The sequence below is a fragment of the Talpa occidentalis genome, unplaced genomic scaffold (genome assembly GCF_014898055.3).
Source record: "Talpa occidentalis isolate TD23 unplaced genomic scaffold, MPIMG_talOcc4v2.1 talOcc4.3, whole genome shotgun sequence".
In the NCBI taxonomy this organism is placed as follows: domain Eukaryota; kingdom Metazoa; phylum Chordata; class Mammalia; order Eulipotyphla; family Talpidae; genus Talpa; species Talpa occidentalis.
In genome coordinates, this window is record NW_023603184.1 from 38,445,641 (window position 1) to 38,470,851 (window position 25,211).

At 36.5% G+C, this 25,211-nt stretch overlaps 1 protein-coding gene across 3 annotated transcripts in view; it reads right to left on the reverse strand.

Moving 5' to 3' along the window:
• FCHSD2 (FCH and double SH3 domains 2) overlaps window positions 1-25,211 on the reverse strand; it is a 255,934-nt gene that overhangs the window by 157,269 nt on the left and 73,454 nt on the right. For all 3 annotated transcript variants that reach the window (XM_037522929.2, XM_037522930.2, XM_037522931.2), the window contains one exon: window positions 9,730-9,775. In XM_037522929.2, coding sequence (XP_037378826.1) covers window positions 9,730-9,775 — 46 coding nt within the window. The remainder of the gene's footprint in view (window positions 1-9,729; window positions 9,776-25,211) is intronic.

The following is a 25,211-nucleotide window of genomic DNA, read 5'->3' on the forward strand; positions in this document are numbered from 1 at the left end:
GGCCCTTTCTTTGGGATAGGACTTTAAAACACTAGACACTGCTTCACGTGAGGTAAAAGGCCATTTTGTTGCCTTGGTGACTCAATAAATTTGTTTTCCCTTGTTTGTTAATAAATCCCATTATTGTTGCTCTCTTAACTGGAGTAGTCTTTCATTGTGCACACGGGTGAAGAATTCAGACAGTGGCTGGTAAACTATTTGGGCCTGTCGTTGCCCAGTTTTAGTGTTCCTTACTATCTTGTAGCAAATATGCCAAGAGTACCAACACTGACTCATACCCACCATTTCTTCTTTTAATACAATTATTAAAACTTTAAAAATCAAGCTTTATCAAGTATTTTGTAGGAACAAAAACTGGTCTGCTCTTTACCCCAAATATATTTCTAACCACTGTTGCAAATTAAGCAACTTCAAAAGTAAATTTTTTAAATAAGGATCAACATGAACACAGAAATAACCTTCGATTTTGTACCTAGAGACTTTCTATACAGTTATCTTTATTGTTTGACAGAATGAGACTGGCAAAATGGAAAGTTCAAAGTATGTAGTATACCATTAAAATAATTTTACCAATGCTTCTTTAATAGCAATAGCTAGAAAGCTAATTATACACAGTTAAATTAAGTTACAATTTAAAGCTTTTGTGCTGATGAAATTTATCAAAAGTTTACCTCACCACATATACATAACACTAACTTCTTAGGTACTACATTGCCCAACTGTTTATACATTTATTTCTTAAAAGAAGTAAATAGCAAAAGCTTTAAGTGCAATAGTGGGATACCACACACTATTTGACAGGGTGTCAGTGTTTGCTGTGTTTGTCCTTAAACAAGGAGCCGCCCTTAAAGTCCACAATCTTTTCCTGATCTTTCTCTCCAACCACAGTAACCTTTTGTATCCTTCTTTCACCAGCAGCATTCTGCCAAAACTACAGGAAGCATATGAATACACAGAACTTTGTCTGCAGCAAATTCAGTTTGAGCATTGCAAGTGATTTCACCAAGACGGCAGTGGTTAGCTACCTGCAGTCAGAAATCAGACTTGCATTTTACCCTAGTATTTTGTTTAGTGACTCTCACATGTCTTTGGTTTTCAGAGATTCATTTGTTCTGCTTGTATGATAAGCAATACATCTGTAATTTCTGGAAAGTTACAAAGTGAATTTCACAAACCATGCTTAAAAATAAAACATTAATACTCTTGAAGGAAATTTAAAGTATCAAGCAACTTGAAAACACTGAGGGCTCAAATTCCTTTCAAGTATAAATAAGGTTCTGCAGCATTGTTTTCTTCCTTCTAACATTCCCCTAAAAATGCATTACAGGGTGTCCCTGGTAGCGAAGGGGTTAAAGTCTCAGCTCTATCAAGCTATGGCCAGACATTACAGCATGAGTTCAATCCCTCACCAGAGAGCTAACGCACATGGCACAGCAGACCTCTCCTGTCTAGCCTGCTGCTCCCCTCAGCAGTGTATTTCAGTGAATCCGCCTGTTCTGTTCCCCACTCTGTCTCTGGTGACTCCTTTTACCAACACCGCCCCCCCCACCCCTGCCCATTCCTCTGGCCCAGTTCTTATATGCATAAATAAAATAAATCTATTTTTAAAAAATGCATTACAAATTTACTTTGGTATGCCTACAGTACTGTTTTTCAAACTGCTGTCATTTGTCCAATCCTACTGAATTAATTCCTTATATAATATATTCACCTTGGGATGACTCATTTACATATCTCTAAATCTTACAAATAATACTTAACATTTTTGGCCTACCAATCCTTTGTATAGAGGATAACAACACAATTATCAATACTAATAATTCTATAAAAGTCTTTCTTTTCCAATTCACTATAATGCCTTATCAGTGGCTTTGAGGGGAAAGAAATTAATGCATTTAACCTGAAGCAAATATACATGTAGCTTCTTTAAGTGCTAGGACTGTTTTTTTCTTCTTTCTTTGGGCAGTGCTGTTATCCACTGTACAAATAATAGGACTCAATACATATTATCTCAACACATGAAAACTGGTAAATCTTAAAAGTTTTCACTTTAAAACAGTTACTTTGTAAAAAGACAAAATGTAGTAAATTCTTCTAGGGCATATATTCCCATTCATCTTATGATCTAACTAGGGAAAAATCGACATTCAAAAGATTGAGTTAAGAGAGATGAAACAACAGTCAAAAATATTCAAAAGGAGCCAAAACACAACCACTATATTTTCTGTATGTGGTCCAACTGAACCACCATTATTTTTAAAAAATCATTTTAAAATTGGTAAAACTGATACAGGAATTAAAAGGTTCAAAGTAGTTGCTTGTATAAACTGAGATTCCACTTCTTTTTAAAGGATTTAAATAGTCTTAATTAAAATTTAGGAGGCATGTATCAAGAACAAATAGCCAAAACAAAGGATCTTCATAAGAAGGAAGCTTCTTACATCATTATTAGATAGTTGATAAAAAAGATGTTTCACATGTTTACAATTTAACAACTAGCAGAGTCTTTTTTCCACAATGAAAAATGCTAAATTTTCAGTTGATTTAAAAATGTGCATAAATTCAACACTAAGAATGTATAGGATTTTATAATTTAAAATATTTAATGGCTTAAATTGTGTTTAAGTTAAAATTAAAATCAATTATCACATTTTCAAAATTTTTACTATTATGTCTTACCAAATATTTTAATATAACAAAACTTTTACAGCACCAGCAAAATGTGACATAGAAAAAAAAAATGATTTGAAACCATTTTGGAAATTGAAAATGATAACAATTTACTATCACTGTTTTAAATTCAATCATGCTTTAAAACTATCAATATCAAATATGGCCAGATGGCCACAGAGAAAAGACATCAGGCTCCCTTTTCCATATACTAACAACTAAATTGCAGCAGAACAAAGTAAATAACCCCTGAAAGATAAAAGACAACTACCACATGCAGTCTTTTGGAAACGTGTATGACAAACTTACAACAAATTTTACAGTGACACCACCCTCCCCCCAAGTGGGGGAGGCTGCTAGAAGGATGATGCTAGGCAGAAACCTTCCTCTTTAAAACAAAACAAACAAACAAACAAAAAAACAAAAATAGTGGTAATAGACGCCTAAATTATATAACACAGAGGAGGAAAAGAGTAACCATGTGGCCCATAAGAACAAGTTTGAGACCAGACATCCAACCTGTGACACAAATAGTTGCAACATTTACTAAAGTCAGCAGAGCCTTTCAAGAGCACTAATACAAGTAACACCTAGGACAATGGAAACTGATCAAAACATAAAAGGAAAACTTCAAAGGAAAAAGGTAAGACAAACTTAAAAAAAAAAAAAAAAAAGCAACAAGTACTTATGTCTCAGTAATTACCTTAAATGTAAATGGCCTGACTCACCAGTCAAAAGGGGTGGCCAGCTAAGTGGATTGCAAAACAAAGTCCAGCCTTCTGCTAGTTACACAAAAACTTACCTTACCAACAAAGATAAGCTCAGATTTGGGGGTGAATGCTAGAAGACAATCCTACAAGCAAATGGTAATCCCCCAAAAATCATTAACAGTTATACTTTTTCAGATAAAAAGGGAATGATAGAGATGCACATTATATTATGGTTAAGGGTCTTGTACAAAAAGAAATTACACTCAGAGACATATATACACCAAACACTGAAGCACCAAGATACATGAGACATTACTAATAAAGAGAGATAATGACAACAACACAATCATACTAGGGAATTTTAACACCACACTTATAACTATGGACAGATCAACAAGACAGAGGATAAACAGGGAATTAATGGCTTTAATGAGGCCTAGGCCAATAAGGAAATTTGAATATAAACTATATATTAAACAATATTATAGAAATATTATTCATTATATTGGGTGTGATAATGACAGTATAGTTATTTTGAGTAAATTTCTTGTTTCAGAAGATACAACATAAAGCATGTAGAACTGAAGTGTCATGATGGCTACAGCTTACTTTCAAACAGTTCAGCTTCGGAAAAAAAAGGTATAGCTAGATAATGCCAATGCAGTAAAGTGTTAACTGGCTAATAAGGAAGTTATTAATGTCATTCCTCACTGTTTTATTCTTTCAACATTTCTGAAGATTCGCAATTTTTCCAAATAAAAAGAGAAAAAATGTCCATTGGCCCAACACTTCCCATATTTCACTTCAATTCAGTAAAAAACAATTAGAAAACCCAAAGTTGGTTAGCATGATGGAAATTTCACTTTTTAAATATATGATGACTTAAAGTAACAACTATTCTTAAATCTTGTTAGAAATACATTTTAGACAACTTGAAGGGTGGAGCTGAGCAGCAAGAAGCAGCTAGGAAAAAAAAAAGACTGGGAAGAACAGAAGACCTGAGCAGGCACATGTAGAAGAGAGACATGAAAAACCATGCTTGCTTCTGAGCCTTGGACTTGTATCAGGGACTTGGGGGAGATAGGGGATACTTAGAATAGAAGTGGGTGAAAAAACCATGGAGAGGCTGATAACGGCAGCCTAAATTTATTTTGACTCATATTTTGATTTTGATCTTTCCCTTCTAGAATTGCCTGCCCCCTTCTATACTTTTCCTGTGGGTCTCTACCAAAAGTTGCCTTAGACTTGTGTTAAAATTTCAGGCCTCAGTGGCTTTGCTTTGGGCCAACCCTGTTTGTCAAGGCATTTGCCCATGAGGGGATAGGTGAGTTTGGGTGTTTCATTGGAAACTATTTGAACTATATTCTTTTTTTCTCTCTATTGCATACTAATTGTATTAAAGTTCTTTTCTATTATAGGTTTTACATACTAAGAGTATGGTTTGTTTTTATGTGGTAGTTTAGAGCTGGCAGGTTTTGGGGTCCCAGGGTGCTCTTCATTCTGCCTGCTAACAATAAGAAGAAAACTGTACAGCTCTTGGGCCTCCCCGGTGGCGCAGCGGTTGAGTGCTGGGTTGCAAAGCTGCCCGCAGCCTCTGCAGCGCTGGTTCGATCCCCGGCCGCTGGGCGAGGGTCCCACATGGCGCGTAGACCTCTCCTGCCGCCCGCTGCTCCCCTCAGCAGTGTACTTCATCATTCTGCCTGCTCTGCTCTCCCTTCTGGCTCTGGTGAATTCATTCTCTCACCCTCCCGCGCTTCTGACTGTACCCAGTGCTTGTATAAATAAATAAATCTTTTAAAAAAAAAAAAAAAGAAAACTGTACAGCTCTTTAAAATCATAGCAAGATTTGGGCCTCCCTGGTAGCCTAGGGGTTAATTCTTCAGCACTATCACCACAATGGCCTGAGTTAGATCCCTGGGAAGGGAGTTGACCCACATACAGCGGAGCAGACCTCTCCTGTCTTGCCCCTTGCTCCCCTTAGCAGTGTATTTCAATAAATCCTCCTGTTCTGCTCCCCACTCTGTCTCTAGCGAATTCTCTCACCTCCCACACCTCTGCCTAAACCCCATTTCTTCTATGCAGTAAATAAATCCTTAAAAAAAAAAAATAAAATCATAACAAGATTTGGGCCTCCCCGGTGGTGCAGGGGGTTGAGCGCAGCGCTGTGGAGCTGTCTGCAGCCTCTGCAGTGCTGGTTCCATCCCCGTTGGCCTTGGAGATGCCCACATGGCAAGCAGACTTCTTTCTCACCCGCTGCTCCCCTCAGCAGTGTATTTCGGTCAGTCTGCCTGTTCTGTTCCCCACTCTGTCTATGGTGAATCCTCTCACTTTCCTGCACATTTGGCCTGTACCCCAGTTTTTGCACAAATAAATAAATATTTTTTTTAATCATAACAAGATTTATAGTATTCTGTGTGCTTGGAGTCTGTTATTCACCAAAATTTACTAATTTAATAATAATAAAATAATATAAATATAAAACCTTCTTAGGAAATTACTGCATAAAACATTTCAAAAAATTAGTAAACTAAGAAAAAAATGGAATCCAAGAATCAATGAATCTAACACAAAAAAGAAAACCATAAGTGCTATACAACAGTCACAGAAAACACATACTACAACAAGAGCCTGCAGGCTCAAAAAACAGGACTCCAACAAAATGGAGCTAATTACTGGGAAAGGTGAGAAAAATTAAAGTACTAAATAAACAGAAATGTTCATGATTCAGAAAATTCAATATTGTTAAGGTATTGGTTCTCCCCCAATTGTCCTACAGATTCAAAGCAATCCAAAGCAAAACCCCAGGCAGCATGTTGGGGAAATGAGCAAACTAATTCTAAAATGCATACGAAAATAAAAAGAGCTAAGAACAGCAAAGGTTCACTGTATACTAGTAGGTATCAACATTCATAATAAATTTATAATGACTAGAACAGTATAATGTTGGCAAAAAGATTTAAAAAAAAACATTAGTGGAATAAAGTCTAGAAGTAAGTTTGTACATAGTTACCTAATTTGCCACAAAAATAACACTTCAGTACAGTGTAGGGATGAAAGTATAGACTTTTAAAAATATGGTCCTGTCTTAATAACATATTCACATAGAAAATGAAGTCTTGACCCAATCTCACACCATACACAGGGTATCTACTTCAACTAGACCATGAAACTAAATATGAAAGATTAAACAATAAAAATTCCAGATTGCTACAAAACATCTTCAACATTAGGGTAACGATAAATTCTTGAATAGGGCATAAAAAGTAGTGACTATAGAAGAAAATAAATTAAATTTCATTAAAATTAAGAAATTGTTTTCATCAAAAGAAACTTAATAGATTAAAAAGGCAAGCCACCAAAAAACAGGTTTTCTGCGTAAGACTGAAGAGGTATCTGTAATACATACATCTGACAAAGGATTCAAACCCAGCATACTCACAGAAACACCATAAAAGAAAAAAGCCAACAAGAAACTTTCACATGCACTTCACTAAACAAGATATCTAAATACCCAATCAACATATGAAAAGTTTCTCAACTTCATTAGGAAAATGCAAATCAAATCCACAAGCACAACTCTCATTCACTGCTGGTAAGGAGGCAAATACCACTTTAGAAAACCATTTCAAAATATCTTCCAAAGCTGAAAAACACATACCCTATAGCACAGCAATTTCACTCCTTAGATATATACCCAACAGGCCACATTCCTAGTAAACAAAGACACACACATAAGAATGTTCACAGTGACACTATTCATAAGTCAATGGCAAGTAATGGCAACAACATGGAATATCTAGAACTTTCAGATACCGCTGGTGGGAAAGCACAATTGGACAATTTAGAAAACAGTTTAATCACTTCTTCAATAGTTAAACATAAACTTACCAAGTTTATATTTCCATTCCTAGGTATATACTCAAAATATATGAAAACTGGGCCTCTCTGGGGACGTAAGGGGTTAAGCACCGCACTATGAAGCAATCCACAGCCTCTGGAGCACGAGTTCAATCCCTGGCCGGCCAGGGAGAAACCCACATGGTGAGGCAGACCTCTCCTGTCTTGCCCACTGTTCCCCTCAGCAATGTATTTCAGTCAGTCTGCCTGTTCTGTTCTGTTCCCCACTCTGTCTCTGGTAAATCCTCTCACCCCCCCACCCCACCCCTGCATCTCTGGCCTTTACCCCAGCTCTGGTATGCATGAATAAATAAATCTTAAAAAAAAAAAAGAGTAAGTGAATGATTACAGCAGCATTAAACATAATAGTCAATTATTATGGAAACACTTTGGAAACAATCCAAGCACTCATCAATAAGTGAATGAACAAATTGTAGTATTTATCTATACCATGAAATACCACTCACCAATAGGAAGGAATGAACTACTGATATGTGATAAAACACATATGAACTTCAAAAACATTTGCTAAGTGAAAGAAGCCAGACAAGCTACGTACAGTTAAGAATACATTTTTATGACATGTCTAAAAAAAGATAAATTCAGATAAAGTTAATGGTTCCCATGGGCAACAGAGGTTAATTGCAAAGAGGCACAGGAAACTCACTGGTTTGATGAAATGGCTTAGGAAACTAATTTCTCATTTGTTATAAGAATGAATCAAGCAATAATGTTTAGAGTTGATAAAGCAGCATCAGTTGATTTATAAACCTATTATTTAGAAATGTGGAAGTGATAACTAGGAGAGCCAAAATAGGAATCCGCTTTTAATTTTTCCTCTGAGAAATTCAACTGAATGTGATACTTTATATTTTTCATCATGAACCTGTCACTCTTCATAAGTGACATGTTATATAAGAATATATGCTTAAATCATGTTACAGACGAATACAGGATACAAAAACTTTCACTTTGTATTAAATTTTAAAGCAGATCATACATTTTGATCCCAATGGAAATACATCTATAAAGGCATAATAACTGTTACTATTTTACAGGATTTTAAAGAGGATTAGACTAAGTAACAAGTAAAATAATCAACAAAGTACCTAGTATAGAGCAAGGATTCAATTAGTTACTTATCAATACAGTACTTATTACATACGCATAGGATAAGGTTAAATATTGATATTAGATATTAGAACTGATGCCATTCACTATATAAAGCACCCGATATATAACAAGCACTCAGTAATTAATGAATGAATTAACAAGTTTATATATCTTTAAAGGAATAGACTGGTCCCTTCTAAGGCTACCAAATGAAATAAAGACTAAACAACAGCTGGTTAACTACAATAAATTTAGAATAAAATAAAGTCAAAGTCTAACAAAGTACCAAAAAAAAAAAACCATGCCCCCTTTCATTACTTATGAGTGACAACAGCAGTAACTATGGTTACCATGTACAACATTTTCTAGGTATTTTTCCTTCTAATGTTCTCCTGCATGTATTTTTTTAATTAATATTTGGTTTTGTGTAGAAGAACTGGGGTGTAGACTAGAAGTGCAGGAGGTAAGAGGATTCATGAGAGTTAGTGGGCAGCAGAAACAGGTGGTCTTACTGAAATACACTGCTAAGGGGAAGCAGCAGACCAGACATGAGAGGTCTGCTGCACCATGTGTGGGTTAACTCCCAGGTCAAGGATCAAATTTAGGTCAAAGTCAGGCATTAGTGGTGATAGCCCTGAGTCTTAGCCCCCCTGGCCACCAAGGAAGCCCTGTGTATATTTTAAATTTTGTCATAAATATCACTGTCATAATTTTGGGAGGAGGGATCAATTTTAGAATTCTATTCCACATAGAAAGTAATTGCTTACAAGGACAAATTTTTCCAAATTATGTTAAGATATTTTTGTACAAGGAAGAATAATTATTTATTCTTACATAACGACAAAAGGATACATCAACATAACTTTTTCTTAGCACACACATTTAGCTACCTGGAGGAAATGCTTTAAGTTTCCGTAAAAATAGCTTTTGACCATCTATTGAAAGTACATCATTCTCTATCGGCAGGGTGGGTCCTAATGAGAAATAAATGCCTAACCGAACAAATAAAATAATCAGCCTTTCATAAAACAGCAGAGAAGGGGGTATATAAGGGAGAATATATATATTTGTAAAATGTATCCATCATTATTTATACTTATACTTTACAAATGTTGTAAACACTTATTCTCCCATAAGCTTCACAGCCCTCTCTGCTGTAAGGAGCAATTTAGCTCCTCACCTGAAGACCCACATGGAGCAAGAGGAGAATCAGCATGAGACAGCCAGAAAAAAGAAAAGGGGGAAAAAGAGACACCAAGACTTCTCTCCAACAACCCTATATGCCCTTACGTCAACAGAGAGGTAGACCTAGGAGAGAGACTTCTATATCCGAGCTTACCTGTGCATACTCTCTTTCAATAGCAGCCTTCTTCTGACTGAATGTCCTAAAAACATAAATGAAAATTCATTACCAAAGCATAACGATAATTTCATGTAAATTTATCAACACACCTTCAAATACCACCTGGTAAGCAGTGTTGAGGGAAGGGATAATATTTCACTCATCTTTGTTCCTAGGAATATTGCTGATGTCATAGACTCTTAATTTTTTTTTTTTTAAGATTTATTTATTTACTTATACAAGCACTGGGTACAGTCAGAATCGCGGGAGGGTGAGAGAATTCACCAGAGCCAGAGCGGGGAGCAGAGCAGGCAGAAGGACCGAGGTACACTGCTGAGGGGAGCTGCGGGGGGCAGGAGAGGTCTGCACGCCATGTGGGACCCTCCTCTGGTGGCCGGGAGCAACCGGGGATCGAAGCGGTGTTTCAGAGGCTGTGGGCAGCTTCGCAACCCAGCGCTCAACTGCTGCGCCACCGGGGAGGCCATGCCATAGACTCAAAGTCAGACAATCTATATTCAAACGCTAGCTCCACACTTAACTAGCTGTATGACCTTGATCAAATCACTTGACTTCTTGTGCTTCAATTTCCTCCTTGAGAAAATGGGTATAGTAACAGTATTGCCTTCACAGGGAGAGTATAAAATTTAGTTAATTGAAATATGCACAGTGCTCAAAGTAGTCTTTAGCACACAGTAAAAACTAAGTAATTGTTAGCTACTGCTAGCATAGTAATCACTAAAAATATTTATCTTAATAACCACCATAGAGCACATTATAGAAAATAGGGTTAAAAACTAAATATTAATCAGTTTCTCAACATGGAAAAAAACACTTAAATAATTTCCTTCATACCACTCTTTTACAAAAGTTACATGTGAGCACCCTTTCCATACATTTCATAGATTCTAAGGTTAAGTACTTTTCACATTTCAACATTTGTGATAATGAGATTCATCTTTCAATAATGGACTTAGAAATTATTATTAATGCTACCAAATATGTAATCTCCCTATACACTATAAATATCCAGGTGAAAGAGACTAATTAAAATGAACTTGCTAATAATTTCACCATTTAAAAAATTTGAAAACTTACCTACATTTTGAAGGAGGTGGTATTTTTTTATCTTTTACAAAAGATAAAAAATATTTAAAGTATTTACTACTCTTTTAAACTTAGATGTAACTCTTGAAATAAGGATGTTAAAGTGACATTTGCAAGAAAATAGCAACTAAATCTTTTATTTTGAGCATGCTTATCGGCTAATTTTAAAATTGTCTGTGAAATTTTTAGTTTTTATTAAACAATTACATGTCTATTAAGCAATTTCCTATTAAGAAGCAGAAAACAAATCCAAGATGACAATTACTCAAAATCAGTATCATATGTATTAGCAAATCTATTTATCATTTGATATCAAGAGAGCAAAGTTAAAAAATCTTCTGATAATGTCCATATAAGATGAGGGCATTTATTAAAATTCAACATCAGTTTCCATTAAAATCTCTTTAAAAATAGGGCCTCCCTGGGGCCTCCCCGGTGGCGCAGGGGTTGAGCGCTGGGTTGTGAAGCTGCCCGCGGCCTTTGCAGTGCCGGTTCGATCCCCGGCTTCTCCCGGCCACCAGAGGAGGGTCCCACAAGGCGCGCAGACCTCTCCTGCGGCCCGCTGCTTCCCTCAGCAGTGTACTTTGGTCCTTCTGCCTGCTCAGCTCCCCGCTCTGGCTCTGGGGAATTTTCTCACCCTCCCTCGCTTCTGACTATACCCAGTGCATGTATAAACAAAACAAACAAACAAATAAAATAAATAAATAAATAAAGCATGCCTCTATTAAAAAAATATATATATTAAAAAAAAAAAAAAAATAGGGCCTCCCTAGTGGTGCAAGGGATTAAATCAGCACTATGAAGCTATCAACAGCCAGGGAGCTAACCCACTGTGGTACAGCAGACCTCTCCTGTCCTGCCCTCTGCTCCCCTCAGAAGTGCATTTCAGTAGATCTGCCTGTTTTGCTCCCCACTCTGTCTATGGTGTATCCTCTCACCCCCTGCACCTCTGCCCTGCACCCCAGTTCTTGCATGCATAATAAATAATATTTTTTTAAATCTCTTTAAAAACAGACAAGAACAAGTGTTGACAATAATGCAAAGAAATTAGAACTTCATAAAGTGCTGGTGGGAATGCAAATGGAGCAGCTGCTTTGGAAAACAGTCTGGAAGTTCCTCAAAAGGTTAAACATAGAATTACCATATGACCCAGCAGTTCTATTCCGGGATATGTACCCAAAACAACTTAAAACATATGTCTACACTGAAACTGTAAATAAATGTTCATAAGCAGCATTATTCATAATAGTCAGAAAGCAGAAACAACCCAAATACCCACCAACTGATAAACAAAATTTGGTATATTCATATAGTGTAATATTATTCAGCCAGAAAAAATTAAATACTGATACATGCTACAATATGTTAAGTGAAACACTATATTAAGTAAAAGAAGTTACATATAAAACACCACCTATTATATGATTCCATTTACACAAAATGTCTAAATAGGCAGGTCCAGAGACAGAAAGTAGACTAGGGTTTAGGGTTAAGGAGTTGAGATAAATTTGCCTACTCTAATAATAAAGTATGTTTCTTCTAACTATATAAGTTGATTATAAAGTTCATGTAGGAAAAATTAAGACTAGTTTTACGTTTAACAATAGTTGTAAAAATTCTGGGGCAACAGTAATATTTAAAAACACCTACCCCCACCAGATATTATTTTAAAAGCAACAGTAATTTAAATAGTTTGGTAATGGAACATGAGTAGACAGATAGGCCAGAAATTACCCAAAATGCTATGAAGTTAGTAACTGAAAAAGGGGAAAATATGGATTATTTAGTTAATGGAGACACCTTTGCAGAAGATGCAATGCTAAATTAATAATTATAGAATAATGTATATAGTATTCTGTCTTTTCCTATAAAAATATTTACATTTAGATGTTGAGTTATGGTAATTATATTTCTCAATTATAATAGTTCCTCAAATGAAAAAACTTCTGTGCAAAAATGCCCACTTTGGTTCACTGAGGAAATCACTGTGAAAGAATTTTCTGCAATATTTAAAGGAAAACTGGCTTTAACATTAGCTCCATATGAAGAAAGGAACTGACAGGAGTAGTAGAAGACCTTTTATTCCATCCTTGCTTGTATTATTTGAGTTTATAACACATATATTTTTTATTGAGATGAAATTTACATGACATACGACTAATCATTTTGAAGTGTACAATTCAACAGCAATTACGGCATGTGCAATATTGTCTCCATTTCCAAAACTCTTTTTTTAATAATGTGTGTCACTCTATGGGTTTTTTAGTTTATTTGTATTTATTTATGCATAGAAGAACTGGGGTGTAGACCAGAGGTCCGGGGGGCTGAAAGGATTCACCAAATACAGAGTGGGGAGCAGAACAGAGGGATCTACTGAAATCCAGGGAGCAGTGGTTACATATAAAACACCACCTATTATAAGAGAGGTCTGCTACACCATATGTGGGTTAGCTCCCTTGTAGGGATCAAATTCAGGCTACTCAGGCCTCAGTAGTGACAGCATGATAGTGCTAAAACTTAACCCTACACCACCGGAGAAGCCCCTACTTCCAGAATGTTTTAACCATTCTGGAAGAACACCTAGACTCAAATAATCACTCTCCATTCCCTTCCTCCATTGCCTAGTAACAACTAATCTAATTTTCTGTCTTTATAGATCTGCTTACTCTGGATATTTCATATAAAGAAATCATGTCGTATGTGACTTTTTGTGCCTGGCTTCTTTCACTTAGCATGTTTCCAAAGATCCACCATGTATGTATCAACACTTCATTCCCTTTTATGACTGAATAATTTTCTGCTGCAAGGATATATAGTCATGTAGGACTAAACAAGGATACCTTCTGAGAAATATGTTAGGTGATTTCAGCACTGTGTAAAATTAATAATGGTATTTGTTATTTTCCTAAACCATTTTACTGTCATAGCAATTCAAGCAGACATCCATGACTTTTTAGTACTCCTGTAGTACTCACTGGTAGTGTACACTAACACATCACAAAGCAATAGGAATTTAAGGACCACTGCCATAGAGGTAGTCTGTCATTGATCAAAATGTCATTATGCAGCATAGGACTATAATTTTCTCATCCATTCATTCACTGATAAGACATGGGTTGTTCTGACATCTTCATTGTTGTGAAAAATAATGCTATAAATATTTGTTTAGAAGCTTCTACGTAGAGATATGTTTTAAGTTTTCTTGGATGCAAATGTAGGAGTCAAACTGATAGGTCATATGCTAATTCTATTTTTTTTTTTTTTAAAGATTTATTTATGTATTTATTTATTTGTTTGTTTGTTTGTTTATACAAGCACTGGGTACAGTCAGAAGTGCGGGAGGGTGAGAGAATTCACCAGAGCCAGAGCGGGGAGCAGAGCAGGCAGAAGGACCGAAGTACACTGCTGAGGGGAGCAGCGGGTGGCAGGAGAGGTCTGCGCGCCATGTGGGACCCTCCTCTGGTGGCCGGGGAGCAGCCGGGGATCGAACCGGCGCTGCAGAGGCTGCGGGCAGCTTCGCAACCCAGCGTTCAACCGCTGCGCCACCGGGGAGGCCCTGCTAATTCTATTTTTAACTTTTTAAACTATCAATTTTCCATAATGGCCACACTACTTTAACATTTTCACTGCATGCATATTTTTAAAATTTAACAGTTAAATAAAAGAAACTAAATCTTTTAAATTAATCCATATTACATTCATTCAAAAGATTTTTATATGGCCAGTGAAAGAATGCAGTGGCTCTATATGTACTGATAATAAACACTTAATGGCTATCAAAGGCCACAATACAGAGTCCAATGATATGGCAGTGAATAACAGACACAAAGTAGGACTAACGGATAGTAAAGAAATCATTAAACAAAGACTTATTTAATGATAAATGGAATAATTATAAGTACTACGAAGAAAGCTACATTATCTGGTATTTTTAAAAAGCTTCAGAAGAGCATATAAAGCAGAGCTCATTTTATCTTTAAAACACATTAATACAGGGTCTCCCTGGTGCCACAAGGTTTAAAGTCTCAGCACTATGAAGCTATCAGCAGCCACTGCAACACGAGTTCAATCCCCAGCCAGGATGCTAACCCACATTGTGGAGCCGACCCCTCCTCTCTCGCCCACTGATCCCCTCAGCAGTATATTTCAGTAGATCCATCTGTTCTGCTCCCCATTTTGCCTCTGGTGAATCCTCTCACCACACCCCCCACCTCTGGTCTATACCCCAGTTCTTATATAAATAAAAATAAATATTTAATAAAACATATTAATATATACCTCTATAATAAAGATACTGTATATGCCTATAAATATCTGGAAAAAACACTCAGGGAAAGAGCACTCAAACAATATATGCCAAATTTTTATTGTTAAGGGAAGGGGGCATGGGACTCTTACTTTCTACTCTGATTCTATGTTTTTTGCCAAAAATCACCTATTATTTCTATAATTCAAAAAAAAATCAAAGATACAAAAGCACAAATTTTCAGTCAATTTAAATATGTAAAAAAAAGGCAAAGTCAGTATCATAGAGAAAGGACTAGGAATGTCTGCAATGATTAATTCTTCAATGAAATCTCATGTTCTAAATAATTTTCCTAAAACAAATCTGATCACATCATTCTCCTGCTATAATTTCTAAAATGGCTCATCTCTCCCGGAATAAAAATCTAAATTTCTTTAACACGACAGAAGAGGCTACTGACTATATGGCTTGACTGCTAGTGTGGCTTCATCCCTGTAAACTCCCCCAATTCACACCCAAGGCCCAGTTAAATGTCTTAAAAAGACCAGTACAATCATGCTTTCACAATCTACCAAATGTGGTTCTTTATGCTTTGAATTCCCTTTTCCTGTTATTTGACCTAAATCTTCCTTATCCTTCAAAATTTAGCTTAAACATGACTTCCCCTGAAAATTTCACTTGTGACTTATATACCTTTCCTCTGAGGTGCTCTAGCATTTCCCAACATAGAACCTGTTTCAAGTTTTTTGATTGTCTGTGAACTGACTAGGGAGCTCCCTAAAAGCAATGAGTATACTTTGAATTTACACATGTAGCACAGTGCCTGACCACTGTAAAACTTCAACAAAGATTTTCTGAATGAATGAACGAACATGTTTCAGGCTCTTCATAAGTTTGGATTAAACAGTTCGGCAAGTTAGTTCCTAGGACAGGTTGAACCAAGATCACTTAAGCTTCTTGATAACAGATTTTATCAGTCAACACAACTGTTAGGGTACATGAATTTTAAAAACCAAGGAGGGTACATGCATGTGCAGTAAAGGGGCAACCTTGCCCAAAAAGAGGTTGGTTTTTGCCCTTGGCTTCATGGTACTACTAAACCTTTTGGAATGTCATATCTGATAAGACTCTTTTTGTTTACCTGGGGATTGTGGGTCATGCCACTTAGTCTATACTAAAAATACGATTTAATGACTGGGAGGGAGAAGGAGGAAGCCATGATATTAGCTCACGCTCTGAAGGGGTAATCAATCATATCTAAATGACCAAATATATCTCTTCTCCTGGCTGCTTTTTAAAATATACACTTTTATTACAAAAAAAAAACATAACCTTGAGTAAACCCCAGTCAACTCTACAAATCCTTCTAGCAAATTACCAAATCTGAACGTGATCCTGGGGACCCTGGATCTTGCCAGTCATGTCAGAAGTGAGGGTAGTTATATAGACCTCCAAATTGTAGTTGGTGTCACCAAGGTGCCCTAGTGACTCCTTAATTCTGAAATTCATCACCAGGATAAGCAGAATGTTTAAATTATTAATAGTGTTAGGGACAATAGGATATCAATAATCATAATTATGAATGTTAAAAATGAAGAGAAACACACCCACCATACAGATTGAGAACTATAAATTTCAGTGAAGGTACAGAGCAATGAAACCCTAACATGCTGGTGGTAGGAATGTTAAATGGCACAACTGTGTTGGGGGAAAATTGCTATTTCCTATGTAATTAAACATATATATATATCTTGACATAGCAACTCTAATGCTAGGCATTTACCAAGAGAAATGAAAACATATGTCCACAAAATATCTGACAAATATTTAAAGCAACTTTATTGTTCATAGGTAGCCAAAACCAGGAAATAGTTCAGGTATTCACAAGGGATGAAATATCAACAAACAGTGATACATTCTTACAATGGAATAAAACTCAGCAATCAAAACAAATGAACAACAAGATGACCACTACATTTTTATTATCCTGAGTTAGTGGACCATTGTTATTTTACAAATAAACTTGTTTAACTGTAACTAATACCAGGACACAAAAAATAATGTTTAGCATGGACAACAAACTGTGATAAGGGAACTAGTGGTTATATTTCTAGCACATTGACAACTCTTTCAGAAAGAAACCTTTATAATTTTGTTCTGGATACAATGACTCTCTTTTTAGAGCTATTCTTAAGGCAAATATGGTAACAGCACCAAAATGACAACATGAGAATACAAAAAAAATTTTTTTTAAACAAGTTGCATGAACAAGTAAAGCTACCAGGTCTAGAGATGAAGTTATTTGGCTCCTAATAAAAAATAATTTATCAACAACATTCACTGATTACACGTTTTGGGTTTCAGGCATTCTACTAAAGATGCATTAGGAATAAAAATGTGAATGAGACATGAACTCTCGTCTCAATCTAGTTATGCTAATGATTCACTAGCAGACGGTAAAAACAGATCATGCCAAGGCCTACAAATGCTACAGTCTTAATGTAACAGGGTGGTTCCCAGGAAAAAGGGGAGGTTTCAGGTTTCCTGCCCACCCAAAGAAGGGTGGAGCTAAGCAGGGAGGAGGAGAAGAGACTGGAGAAGGAAGTAGGATGGAGAGTAAGAAGGTGACCTGGAGGAGGCACATGGAGCAGAGACATGTGAAGAAGCCGCAAGTGCATTTAGGTCCTGGCTTGGTTGAAACAGATGTGGGTGAGAGACCCGTGGGGAGGTCAACAACAGCAACATTGATCTTGATTTTGATTTTGCTCTTTCCTTCCAGACTTGCCTGGTTGTTCTGATCCTTTTCTATGGGTACCCACCAGAAAGTGCATTACACTTGTGGCAGGCTTTCAGGCCTCAGAGGCCCTGCTTTGGGCCAGCGCTGTTTGGGCATTTACCCACGAGGGGATGAGTAACTTTGGGTGCTTGATTTGGAAACTATTTTCTTCCCCTTTTCTGTATTGCACACTAATTGTATGGAAGTTCATTTCCATTGAATGTCTTACGCACTACACTATATATTTTGTCTTGATGTGGTAGATGGCAGAACCTATTCAGAGTGGGCAAGTTTGAGGGTTTTGGGGTGCCCTTCTTCCTGTCCTATAACATTAGAGAGAAAAGAGTTCTTGGGCAAGTTAATATTTCTAACTATTCCTCGGTTTCCTATCAATTAAATGGTAATAAAAAGAACACTTACCTCATAGGATTGCTATAAGGATTTGATGCATACTTAAACAGTACTCTTTTGTACATAAGTACTATTTGTATTAAACAGACTTGGCACAAATACTTGCCAGAAAAGTATTTGTTAAATAGTGAAAATATCACATTCCACAGTTTGTAATTATGAAATTTAATCCAGTTTAAATATTTAGATAAAACGGATATGCAAAGCACTACAAAAAATACATGTTAAGTATTTCTGGTCTTAGATGACAGAGTAAGGTCAAAATCTCATTTCAGAATTAGTCCAAAAGCAACAAAAGAATAAAAAATATAAGTGCAAACATGATCTCCAATGAAACTAGCAAACATGAAATAAAAGTGAACGATAAGCCAAAAGGAAAAACACTGAACTATAGAAAGATGGTAAAAATAAGGCAGTGAAGTGGGTGAAGGGTAGGGGAGTGTACATTTCCTCAACCACACTTCCTGAGGTATAAGACTTAAACCACATTTGCAAAAATCAGAGGACATGAAGTGGTGGAGGGAGTTTTGCTGTTCATAGTTTGAAGAAGTAGAGACAGTACTAAATTTGGAATCAGGCAAACAAGCTTTGTTGGCTGAAATCAGGCTGCTGGTGTGGCAAAAAGACAGTGAGAAGGCCTGCCCTGCTCTGTGTGCCAGCAGCAATCAATCTTCTCTGGCTGAGGAGAAAAAAAATAAATTCATATTCACAACCCTGGTCATAAAGAAAATCACTATAAATTTGGAATACAGCAGCTAGCTACCGATACCCTACTTCCGATATCCTGAAAAGTAATATAGGAAAAATCCTCTTGATTCAAAAATAAATAAACAAGAGGAAACAGGAATAGGATCTACACAAATGAAAAATTTTTTAAAGATTTATTTATTCATAAATAAAAAGAACTGGGGTACAGGCCAGAGGCACAGGCGGTGAGAGGGTTCACCAGAAACAGAGTGGGGAGCAGAACAGGCACATCTACTGAAGTACACTGTGCAGGGGAGCAGCAGGCAAGTCAGGAAAGGTCTGCTGCACCATGTGGGTAGCTCCCTGGCCGGGGAACGAACTCATGCTGCAGTGGCGGCAGATAGCTTCATAGGTTGTGTCTCAACCCCTTAAGCCACCAGGGAGGCCCCCACAAATGAAAATTTAAAAAGGACATTCATGAGGAAAATGTCGCCATGGAGCAGACAAAATATGTAACCAAATATTTCAAATGAATTTTTATATCTTAAATAGTAATAAACTAATGAAACAAATACCACTTCCAGATAAAATTATAGAATGTCAAAGTCACAAGAGAATGGCAATGGCAAAGTAGGCATCCCTTTGCTCCTGATATTAGGGGTAAGTTTTCAATCTTACCATTGAGTATTAAGTTACTTGCAGGTTTTTCGTATGTGCCCTTCATCATGTTAAAAGAAGTTTCCTTCTGTTCTCAGTTTACTAAGTGTTTTTACTGTGAGAGGGTGGTGAATTCTATCAAGCGGTTTTTCTGCTTCTACTTGAGTGATCGCATGTTTTTATCTTTCTTTCCACTAATATGATGTAGTTCATGAACTGCCTTTCTTAGTTGAACAACCTTTGCATTCCTGAGGTAAATCGTACTTATTCGTAGTATATATCATTTATAAACCTTTTAATGTGTTGTTAAGATTCAGTTTGCCAGTATTTTATTGAGAATTTTTTTTAATCCATGTTCATAAAGGACATTAATGTGTCTTAGGTATCAAGGTATCAAGTCTCAGGTATCAAGGTATGAGAGACTCACAGAATGTGTCAGGAATGTTTCCTCCTCTATTTCTTGATACAGATTGGTGTTAACCCTTCTTTAACCATTTTGTAAAATTCACCAGTGAAGCCATCCAATTCTAGATTTGTCTTTGTTGGAAGGATATTTGATTACCAATTAAATATCATTCCTTGTTAAAGGTATTTTGAGAATTTCTATTTCTGCTTAAATCAGTTTTCATAATTTGTGTGTTTCTAGAAAGTTGCCTATTTTCATCTATATCCAACCTATTGGCACACAATTTTTCAGCGTACTCTTACAATCTTTATTTCAGTAGAATAGGGAGTAATAGTCCACTTTCATTTCTGATTTTAATTATTTGTTTCATCTCTTTTTTCCTAAGACTAGCTAAAAGTTAGTCAGTTTGATGCTCTTTTTGAAGAACTTAGGTCTCATTGAATCTATTATTTTTCTATTCTCTATTCATTTCTCTCATCTATCTTTATTATTTTCTTCCTTCTGCTGGCTTTTTGTTTGTTTTTTTCTTTTTCTAGTTCCTTAAGAGTAAACCGAGGTTGTTGATCTGAAATATTCATTTTTAATATAGTATTTCCCGAATAGTTTCATGGCATAGCCTAAATTTTGGCATATTATGCTTTTGTTTTCATTCATATTAATTCTAATTTCCCAAGTGATTTCTTCCCTAGTCATTTCTGAAGCATTCAAAAGCATGCTTTTTAATTTCCACATATCTCAAATTTTCTAAGTATTCCATATATTAACTAATTTCTATAGTTTTAGTCCATGTGGTCAAAGAAGATGATCTATATGATTTTGATGTTTTGAAATTTATCAGTAATTCTTATGGTCCAATGTATACTAGAGAAGAATATTATATTCTGCTTTGTTGGGTGGAATAGTCTGTACATGTCTGTGAAGTCTAACTGGTATGGAATAGAACTGATAGTCGAAGGACAAACCCCAGCATTTATGGCTAATTGGTTTTCAACAAGAATGCGAAGGCCATTCAATTAGGAAAGAAGAGTCCCTTCAACAAATGATACGAGCTAGTACACTGGATAGACATATACAAAATAATAAAGCTGGACTTCCATCTCATTCCAAATACAAAGTACCCCAGAGTGAATCAAAAACCTAAATGTGAGGCCCTCCCTAGTAGCACAAGGGGTTAAGTCTCAGCATAATGAAGCTATCGGCAGCCACTGCAGCATGAGTTCAATCCCGGGCCAGGGAGCTGACCCACATGGCACAGCAGATCTTTCCTGTCTCCTCCACCGCGCCCCTCAGCAGTGTATTTCAGTCAATCTGCCTGTTCTGCCCTCATTGTCTCTGGTGAATCCTATTACCTTCCTCCCCGCTACCCACACTGCCCCACGTCTGGCTTACACCCCAGCTTTTGTAGCATAAATAAATAAATCTTAAAAAAAAAAAAAGATTGGAAGACTTAATTTCAAGACTTACTAAAAGGCTATAGTATCAAATAGAGTGGTAGTGGCATAAGATTAGTTCAATAAATCAATACAGTGTTCAGGAAAGCACATATATACCAACTGATTTTCAACAAAGGAGCAAAAACTCATTCAAAGGGATTTTCAATAAATGATGATAGAACAATTAATTTGAAATGGATCATGATGCTAAATGTTAAAAGCTGGGCCTCCCTGGTGGCGCAAGAGGTTAAGTACCCCATTATGAAGCAATCTGCAGCCTCTGCAACATGAGTTCAATCCCCAGCCGGCCAGGAAGCAACCTCTCCTGACTCGCCCACTGCTCCCCCCAGCAGTGTACTTCCATAAATCGGCCTGTTCTATTCTCTGCTTTGTCTCTGGTGGATCCTCTTACCCCCCACATCTCTGGCCTGTACCTCAGCTCTTGCATGCATAAACAAACAAATCTTTTAAAAAAAAGTTAAAAGCTAAAATTATTAAGTTCCTAAAAGAAAGCATAGGAAAATTTTTTGTGACATTGGGATAATAAAAAAGTACTAAGGGCATGAAAAGGACAAACCATAAAAGAAAAATGTGTTAAAACAGATTTCATCGAAGTTTGGGAAACATTACCTTTTTTTTTTTTTTTTTTTTAAGATTTATTTATTTATTTATACAAGCACTGGGTACAGTCAGAAGCGCGGGAGGGTGAGAGAATTCACCAGAGCCAGAGGGGGAAGCAGAGCAGGCAGAAGGGCCAAAGTACACTGCTGAGGGGAGTAGCGGGTGGCAGGAGAGGTCTGCGTGCCATGTGGGACCCTCCTCTGGTGGCCGGGGAGCAACTGGCGCTGCAGAGGCTGCGGGCAGAGGCTCAACCACTGCGCAATCAAGGGGGCCCGGGAAACATTACTTTTTGAAAGAGATGATTAAGAAAATGGTAAAGCAAGCCAGATACTAGAGAAAAAGCAAAACTGACAAAGGGCTTGTAATATGGATGTATAAAGGACTCTTTCAAATCAAGGGCAAGAAGGCAAACCACCCAATTTTTAAATATAGACAGAAGACATGATAAACACTTTAAAAAAAACAATAATCTAAATGGCCAATAGCAATGAAAAGACGCTTTACATCACAAGACATCAGGGAAATGCAAACTAGACAGAGAAAAACACCAAATATTCACTAGAATGACTAACGGTAAGAAAATTAACAATATGAAGCGTTTACGTGAATGCAGCATAACTGGAATGCTCATACACTGCTGACAGGAATACCAACTAGCACAGCCACTACTGAAAATATTTTGGCAACTTCTTATAAAGTCAACACATATTTACTGAAAGATTCAGCAATCACACTCTTAGGCATTTAGGTGAAAACAAATCCACATGAATATTTGTACACAAATTTCCACAGCAGCCAAAACTCAACTGGAAACAATGAAGTGTCTATCCACTTATGAATGGCTAAACAAGCTGAGATATACTCTTACTATGGAAAATTACTTATCAGTAAAAGAAGGAATGAACTCAATATACAACAACATGTATGTATCTCAAAAACACTGCACTAAAAAAAATTACACTAAGCAAAAGATAACAATTACAGAAGTATCCACTACACAGTTCCACTTATACAAAATCCTAAGAAAGATACAACTATAATGACAGAAAGTATTTTAGTAGTTGTCTGAGGGTGGGCATCAGAGGGCACAAGGAAACAGTTTAGGATGATGAAAATGTTCTACATACAACTACTAAAATGTATCAAAGCATATACATTAAAACAGATTATTTTAATATATAGAAATTAATACAGTTGAAAAACAAAACAATAAAAGTGATACAGAATTAAGTACAACCCTTTTAAGTACCAGTACTCAGAACCTGCAAGAATGACATAAAATTTTATGATTGGGTTATCATTTCTGAAAACCTCCTTCCATTTGTATAAGAGTTTAGGTATCACCTCTTTTAGAAATTGCTGCCTGAGTCCTTGTACTGACCAAGCACCATCTTCTACACTCCCAAAGCACATTATCTGTCTTACTGTTAAATACATTATATTAAAAATAACTCTATTTGTGTCTCTCTTATACATTTCTGCCTTCCCAAGCATATAGATACCTAGTACACAGAAACTCAACGAGATTGAAATGAACAAACCTAAAGCCTACACATATAGATTACTGCCAAAAAAAGGAAAAAATATTTTTCAAGGAAAAAAGTTAAGAAATATCAAAAAAGGAAAAGGGGCCTAACTTTTTAACATGTTAACTTGTTAACATCAGTAAACTTCATAGCGTTTTTTTAGTGTATGCAAATTTATCTTAGATATTCATAAAATCTAATTAAGGCAAGCTACTTTAACTTAGTATGCGATTGTTGTAAAAATTCTAAGAATCAAGCAAATTCACCTACAGAGGTTTATAAGAGGCTTAAATTTTTTAAAAACCTCTCTTCCATACTCTGCTTTTACAATGTCTGAAAAAAGGTGCCTATGGTCCCATTAAACACTACCACTGTAAATGCTAAAAGAAAAAAACTGCAAAGAAATGTTTTCTGCTATGAAATGCTTTAAATGGCTCCTAAGGACCTAACAGTCACACTTCCCCACTGTGCACAGAACTCATCTTAAATGCAGACCGGGATATAGGTGCTAGAAGCGAGCAGTGTAATTCTAGTCCAGCTCAATTGGCCTGCCGCTTGTCATTAGTGAGAAACACTACGCACACTTTACACCTGGCAATTAAATAAAACACAAGGTATTATCACATTACTCTGCTACTCCTAATCAGAAAAGACAGTACAAACCTACTAATGTAAAGCAAGAGAGCCAGAGTACTAAATGGTAGAATTCCAAATTTAAAAATACAGTTTCTTTACATTTCAATAGAATACAGTTACCTAGAGGCGACCTAGCAACAGAATGAGCTACAGACTTTCAGGTGGAAACAGTAATATTTCTACCCTTCCCTCCCCCACTACCCTTGGTAAAGCACTTCAAGTTTTTCAAAGTCCTTTCCCATCATGTCCCATCTGATCTTCACAACAATTCTATGAAGTAACCAGAAAAGGCAATTTCCATTCATAAATGAAGAAAGTACAGATAAGAGCAATTAAAAGACACATAAAATTGCTAGTAAGTATTTAGTCGCTCTAGTTAGGAAGAGGGAAGAACTGGGGAAAAAGCTAAAATTAATTTTATCTGAGTTTTTTCATGATAAACATTATAAAAAACTAATGATAAAAATGAACTGACAAAGAGAATAAGGACAAGTAAACAGGGTAATAACCAATTTTACACTCTCTCCTGCTTTACTCCCTTCCTTTCCACTGTCTACAGTACATCCTCCATATATAAAGACTACCATTTCCCAAAACCACTAGGCTCTTTTGCTGTAGGCGGCGCTACCCATGCTGTCTCTTGACAAGGTCCAGGCATTGGGGGAGACTCCCGAGAAGAGGGGAGTCCTGAACTTCCCAGAAGATCTGAATAAGGGAGTCTCCATGGCAATGCGTGCTAATGCTCTCCAGTTTGTTCTTGGTTAATGCGGAACGTAAGTTAGTTATAAATTGGCTTGTGAAAACCTAATTCGGACCCAGGTGACAACTGGCTTATTGTTCCTACGCATGAACTATCACAAAAGAAGTAAAAATTGTTAAAGATATAGTTAGGATAGAAATGTCCTGGCCCTGAGAACTAGGAAGAACAAGCTGCCCTGAACCAACTGTGCTTGGAAACCAGAGCCTAACCTGGGCA